The sequence below is a fragment of the Microtus ochrogaster genome, chromosome 10, assembly GCF_000317375.1.
Source record: "Microtus ochrogaster isolate Prairie Vole_2 chromosome 10, MicOch1.0, whole genome shotgun sequence".
NCBI lineage: Eukaryota > Metazoa > Chordata > Mammalia > Rodentia > Cricetidae > Microtus > Microtus ochrogaster.
The window spans coordinates 49,895,411-49,902,389 of record NC_022016.1 but is presented as its reverse complement, the minus strand read 5'-3'; the positions used below and the strand labels follow the sequence as shown (position 1 = coordinate 49,902,389).

Here is a 6,979-nt window from a genome sequence, read left to right as displayed (position 1 = left end):
GGGATTTAAGGCGTGTGCAACCACTGCCCAGTTTGGTGTAGGTCTTTAATCCCAGCACTTGGGAGTCAGAGAAGGGCGGATCTCTGTGAGTTACAGGCAGACTCAGCTGGTAGAGTGTTTTCCATCCTCAAGCACAAAAACTGGGTGTGGTGGCATTCATACGGAGTCCCAGAATTTGGAAGGTGGAGGCAGGAGGACCAAGAGTTCAAAGTCATCTTCTACCTGGTATAGGTCGTGTGTACCACATAATGAGATCTGAGGGGGAAAAGCTCTGTTGTTCAACACCTCTGACTGTAGGATCACACTGAAGAGCCAGTGTAGGTCAGGCTTGGGCTGACCCACGGAGTCTGGGGATTTCAATGTGCCTACCCAACTACATCTGCATAACTCTATAAGTGTCAGGGACATGGTGGGGGGTTGGGGGAACGGGACACTTAGTTTCTTCACGGCCCTTCTTGGCCCTGTCACTACTGCCATCTGTCATGTTTGTCCTCAAACCCGTAGCCTGATTTGTGAGTGGCCTCTCTGCTTTGTCCATTCTAGGGTTACCAACCAGATGATCACAGACTTTGGGGCTCTCAGCTTTGCTCTGGCGGTGGGAATGGTGTCTGGACTCCTAACAGGTCAGTGCAGTACCAGGCTTTTTTCCACTAGAGGGTGCCGTGGTACACATGAGCATGCCAGGCCCCTTCCTCCGGAACTCACCCCTTGTAAGGCAGGCTGCTCAAAGGATGATTTTTAAAATTTGTTTATTATATATACCGTGTTCTGCCGCATGTATGCCTGCAGGCCAGAAGAGGGCACCAGATCACATTACAGATGGTTGTGAGCCACCATGTGGTTGTTGGGAATTGAACTCAGGACCTCTGGAAGAGCAGGCAGTGCTCTTAACTGCTGAGTCATCCCTCCAGACTTTCAAGTGCTGTTTTTAAAAATCAAAGAATCAGCTCAGAGTAGTGGGTCAATCCTATAATCTCAGCACTCGTGAGGCAGTAGCAGGTAGTCTCCAAATTCAAGGCCAACCTGGTCTACACAGTAAGTTCAAGACCAGCCAGAGCTCCACACTACTGAGTCCCTGTCACTACCCTACCCCATAACAAAAGACCCAACACAAAATCCAAGAAACGTGTAATTTCGGAGCTAGAAAGGCATTCAGAGGCCACCTGCTGCCAATGAGGCCCAAGAAGGCGGGACCCTCCCTGGAGTTTTCAAGTGTGGTGACGGTGTCCTTGGGCTCAGGGGGAGTGACTGCACCCAGCTTTGCCTGGAAGACCAAAGGACCCTTTCTGCCCCCAAACCTGCCTCTCATTCCCCAAGGGCACCCTTATACTACATTACTCAACAGATGCACATCCGATTTCACCTATGACCCAGTTACTCTGGATAACAGGGACAGAAGAAATTCTCCAGCCTGGAATTTGTTGGAGTCAAAGGAGCACAGAGGGAACACAGCTCGCACTTTGAGAGGGGAGACCAATTGGCCTTCCTTTTGCTCCCTCCTAACACAACAGGGAACTGGTGATTAAAAACAACCTAGAGGGCTGGAGAGGCGGCTCAGCAGCCAAGAGCACTGGCTATACTTGCAGAGGACCCAGGTTTAATTTCCAGCACCGACCTGGTGCTCACAGCTTCACAACCATCCCTAACTTCAGGTCCTGGGATCCAACAGCCTCTTCTGACTGTTGTGGACAGCAAGGGCTTCGCTCTCCATGGTGGCTCCTGTGCCAACTCCCTCAGCTGTGCCAGGGCCCTTTGAGTCTGTCTTGGGGAAGGTGTCAGAGCCACACCCACTGGGAACTGCTGGGTGTGACCTCAGTCCTGCTGGGAACTCTTGCCCTCAGGGTTTCTTAGGAGACACCTATAGGTGAATGGAGCTACCAGGAGCCACTGAGCTTCTCTTTGTCTGACGGAGGGAAGATTTAGTGCTTTGTTTTCTTTTCCAAGACAGGGTTTCTCTGTGTAGCCCTGGCTGTCCTGGAACTTCCTCTATAGACCAGGCTGGCCTCGAACTCAGAGATCCACCTGCCTCAGCCTTCAGAGTGCTGGCATTAAAGGCGTGTGCCACCACCACCCAGCTTGTTTCAGTGATCCTGAGGTAACAATGAGCTCTCTATATTAACACTTGTCATTTGTTTAAGGTTGGCTCCTAAACATCAAAATATGGAGGGCTCCCCACGCCAGCAAGTACTTTGATGATCAGGCCTTCTGGGAGGTAAGATTTTTAGGTTATTAACAGGATAGATTTATTTTTATTTATTTATAGTGTGTGTGTGTGTTCACATGTGTATGTTCAAGGAGATCAGAGGATAATTCATGGGAGTCCCCTTGAGGTGCCCCAAGATTAAAGATAAGAAAGAAAATGGAGGCCCATTGGAGATTAGGTCACTTGTCCAAAATGGCAGAACCAATCAAGGGCACAGAGTATGTTTGGTTCTAAATGTGTAGCAGGCCTCTGCTGGAGAACTGTCTCCAGACACCCATGTCACCATGTGACCATCTCACTTATTTCCTGTAGGAAAATGGGCCAGGAGCTGCCTGCGGCTCCTGAAGTCATATAAGCACCACATAGGAAAAACCAAATGGAATGCGCTATTGCTTCTGTAGTAGTGAGTCCCTGCCCCTGGAGGTTTTACAAAAACAAAAACACGTAAAGAGCTACGTGAAGCTGGGTGTAGTGGCCCAGCCTGTGATCCCAATGGTGAGGAGGTTTAGAAGGAGGATGGCAGGTTCAGGGATAGCTCTGGCTACATAGTCAGACTCTGTCTCAAAATACAAAAAGGGGTTGGAATGGGGAAGAGATTTGCTGCTCTTACAGCGGATCTGACCTCTCCGCACACTGCACACATGAAGTGCACAAACAGACAAACACACACACGAGTGTACATGAGTGGTTAAGAGCACTGGTGTTCTTCCAGATGACCTGGTTTTGACGTCCAGAACCTACTGGCAGCTCACAACTGTTGGCAGCCGTTTCTAACTCCAATTCTAGGGATACGATGGCCACTTATGGCCTTCACAGGAGCCAAGCATGCACATGGTACAGACATACCAGCAAGCAAATCCTCCAAAATAAGTTAAAATTTCCTTTTTGAGCCAGGCAGTGGTGGTGCACCACCTTTTTTTTTTATAGTTTATTTATTTATTTATTATGTATACAGTGTTCTATCTGTGTGTTCTGCAGGCCAGAAGAGGGCACCAGACCCCATTACAGATGGTTGTGAGCCACCATCTGGTTGCTGGGAATTGAACTCAGGACCCTTGGAAGAGCGGGCAATGCTCTTAACCTCTGAGCTATCTCTCCAGTCCCTGTGGTGCACCACCTTTAACTGGGAATCCCAGGATAGTCGGGGCAGTTACACAGAGAAATCCTGTAGACCAGGCTGGCCTCAACTCAGACATCTTCCCGCCTCTGCCTCCTGAGTGCTGGGATTAGAGGAGTGCACCATCACCACCCAAACCATTTTTTTAAAGAATTAAAAATTAAAAATAATTTAACCACACACACACACACCAAAAAACAAACAAAAAACAGAACGAGAAATATAGATCTAAGATCTCTCCTGACTTAAGATCTGAAAGTGACAGCTGCCTTTAATCCTGGCCTACTCTACGCAGTGAGTTCCAGTATAGCCACAACTAACACAAACTGTCTCAAAACCCATGTAATAAAATGTCTGCTTTGCCTTGACAGTTCCCTCACTTGGCTGTTGGGTTTTAAGCAGAAACATCTGAGAAGGAGGCCGAGCGTGGAGCTGCCCCTCTCCGTGTGTTCCCTTCGTGCAGGCAACACGTGTTACAAGGAGGTCTTCCAAGTGGTGATTTAAGTTTAAACAATATGTCTGGTTTCATGACAGATACTGTCAATACTGGTGGCTGCAGACACCTCATTAAAGTTCTGGCCCGTTCTGTCGACAACTGTTTGCTTCTTTTCACACTTAATGAAGCCGCCACCCAGGTGGTTAACTGCTGGCTACAGCAGCACAGGAAGTGATGGGCAATAAGAAAACTAAGAACCTCACGTCTGGTCACTGCACACAAGCTTTGGACCCCGCAGTTTTACAAGGTCCTCGGAATCCCCCAGACTGTACTGTGGAGCTGGTTATGGGGTAAGGGGGGGTGCAAGCTCTCAAGTTCCTAAGAGGACTCAAATCCATCATCTGTGGATTTGTGATGTCATGGAGGATGACACCAAAGCAGTCTTTTGTGTCCTGACAAGCCGACATCATTCGGACCCATGGCCAGTAGGTCCACACACCTAAGCCATCTATGACACCAATCACGGCTCTCACTGGGCAAGTGCAACAGCCCAGTGAAGGCCAAGACTTCAAGCTCTGCTCCGAAGAATCTGCAGCATATTGTGTGAGGTGGGAGCTGGGGGGTGGGGGTGGTGTGAGGCCAATAGTTACAGTGAGGGACAGACTATTAGCGTCTCTGGCAGCTGGTCGGTGTAGTGTAACCAACCCTGGGGTGCGCTGAATTTAGGTTAGCTGTTGAGAGAAACACACAATTCGAGTCATTATCAAAACAAATTGTCAGACAGGCGGTGGTGGCGCACACCTTTAATCCCAGCACTCGGGAGGCAGAGGCAGGCGGATCTTTGTGAGTTTGAGGCCAGCCTGGTCTACAGAGAGTTTCAGGACAGCCAAGGACAGCCAAGGCTCCGTAGAAAATCCTATCTCAAAAAAAATCAAAAACAAAACAAATTGTCACCTGAGCCAAAGACTGTCAAGTCCTAGAAATTGTCACCTAAGAGAGTGTCAAGTCTGTACCCATCAGGATCCTGTTACAGCTGGTCTGTACTGTTATTCGGCTTCTCCAGTGCACTCCTGTTCTCTGGCAGGCCCGCAAGCCCCACTCATGCCTAAACTATTGCCAGTTTCTCCTTTCCTTCTGCTTGTATTTATTTCACGCGGAATGTCTTCCTGTGCCGCAAGCTTTTGTTTCTTTGGTTTCTTCTGGGCTGTCATTCTCTGTGTGGCCTCCTTTCCTGGCTCCAGGAAGTTTTGTCCTTCTCAGCAAGGGGCATCTCCATTGGCTGGGGAGCTGCCAGGCAAGTTAACCGTGTATAAGTCCGGTGCATCTTGGGTGCTCATTTCTCCTGGAAATCTCGAAGGACTGAAGAATCTACATCCCAACCCTTGAGTTCTGCAGTACTCTGTTTTTAAGTAAGCACAGTAGAAAGTCTGGGCCACTGACTGGGTCCAGCCCCACATTCCTGGACACCCTTACCAATTCTTCCATTTTCCTGCCAGGATGGCACATACCACATGTGAAAGGTGCTACCTTTCATGTAGCCAACAGTTGGGCAGTACAGGTGCTCTTAATTGGAACACAGATCTGATGCTCTTACACGCTCTGAAGGGTCTTCTGGTTCAAGAGATCTCTTACATGCTCTGAAGGGTCTTCTGGTTCAAAAGAGTCGTGAACCATTTTCACAGGCTATCTTAATTTACAAGCTAAGGAAGCTGCAGGACATCCTGGCAGAACTACACAAACCATACCATGATACCAAGAGAAAAACTCTGACCACTGAATAGTTTTTAATAACAAGAAACGTTTATACGTTACTCCACATCGGACACAGAAGAGGGTGCGCTCAGTAAACAGACACTTTGGATCCCAGAGCGAATCCTCACCCCAAGAACTCTACCACTACTTCTCCATAATCGGTTCTTTAGACCATGATAGAAGCTGACAAAGTTACTCACGTCAATAGTTTCCTTTCCCATTGCAAAAGCGGACCGGGTCACGGCACATCAGACTGTTGCAGAGTACATAGGAGCTCTCATGATTCTAGCATTATACAATTTTAAGCTGAGATTGTACTCAGAAATAAGTTTAGAAAACAGCGTTACAAAAGACTGGGTGAGCGGTGAAGAAAAAACAATCCCAGGCAGGGTGGCCGTGCTGCGAGGCAGGGGTCTTCACTGCCACAAGTCCTCCGTGCGGCCGAACTTAAAAACCAGCCCTCTGTGGACAGAGCAAGAAGGACAACATGACTGCCTGGAAAGATAGGAAGCAGATGACTGACGAATCTTCCAAAATGCACACACACCGTCTTAGAGACATGATTTCTTTATACTGCTAGACTGCTACTTGCTGTCATTGTCCCCAGACCTGAGCTCTCACTGCTGAGGCTTCTGAAAAGCCAGCCAGTGTTTGGTAGTGATCATTAACTACTTGATCCAACAAGACTTTTTGGGGTGTGAGCAAGGGTTGGAACCCAAGGCCTGGGGTGAGCATGCTAGCGCTGATCTCCAGCCCCACCCATACACCTTCCTGGGCAGTCTTGGTGTGCTAGGCCCATACAGATAAGCATACAGTCCCTGTCCTCAGCCCCTCTGATCTGACAACACATGGCAGGCACTTCAGCGGGTGGCAGGCACAATACCAAACCCCAAGGAAGCCTGAAACATGTAACTCATTCTCCTTGAACGAGTTCAATTTTTTGTTTTTGTGAGATGAGGGTCCCGTGGTGTAGTCTTGGCTGGCAAGGAACCTACTATGTATAAATGAGGCTATCCCTATCCTTGAACTCATGGCAAACCTCCCGCCTCTGCCTTTCAATGCTAAGATTGTAAGCACAAATCACTATGCCTTGCTGTCATTTTCTGAATTTGTTTGTAAATGGTTCAGACAAAAGCAGGGCAATGGCTCCATGGGTAAAGTGTGCACTGACAGCCTGGCAACCCGAGTGCCCGGAACCTACGGAAAGCTGAAAAGAGCGGCGAAACAACTGTGAAGGTTGTCCTCTGACTTCCGTGTGTGTGGTGGCAGGTGCACACACGATAGTAAGAAGTAACTAAATTGAAGAGGATCCAAAGGATGGCGTATGCAAAATGGCTCTGACTGATAAGCAGGAGCTCAATGAGCTGCAGTGTGATGCTGCTACCTTATGTTAACTTGACACACGTGAAATAGTCATCAGAGAGGAGGGAATCTCAGTTTTAAAAAATGCCTTCAAGCCGGGCGATGGTGG

General features: G+C 48.5%; 2 protein-coding genes across 2 annotated transcripts in view; one reads left to right on the top strand and one right to left on the bottom strand.

Moving 5' to 3' along the window:
- Rhce (Rh blood group CcEe antigens) overlaps nt 1-4,175 on the top strand; it is a 30,391-nt gene extending 26,216 nt beyond the window's left edge. Inside the window, exon 7 of the mRNA XM_005353062.2 lies at nt 3,692-4,175. Coding sequence (XP_005353119.1) covers nt 3,692-3,718 — 27 coding nt within the window. The 3' untranslated portion in view covers nt 3,719-4,175. The remainder of the gene's footprint in view (nt 1-3,691) is intronic.
- A 1,348-nt stretch (nt 4,176-5,523) lies between these two features.
- Tmem50a (transmembrane protein 50A) overlaps nt 5,524-6,979 on the bottom strand; it is a 17,006-nt gene continuing 15,550 nt past the window's right edge. Inside the window, exon 6 of the mRNA XM_026782276.1 lies at nt 5,524-5,970. Coding sequence (XP_026638077.1) covers nt 5,925-5,970 — 46 coding nt within the window. The 3' untranslated portion in view covers nt 5,524-5,924. The remainder of the gene's footprint in view (nt 5,971-6,979) is intronic.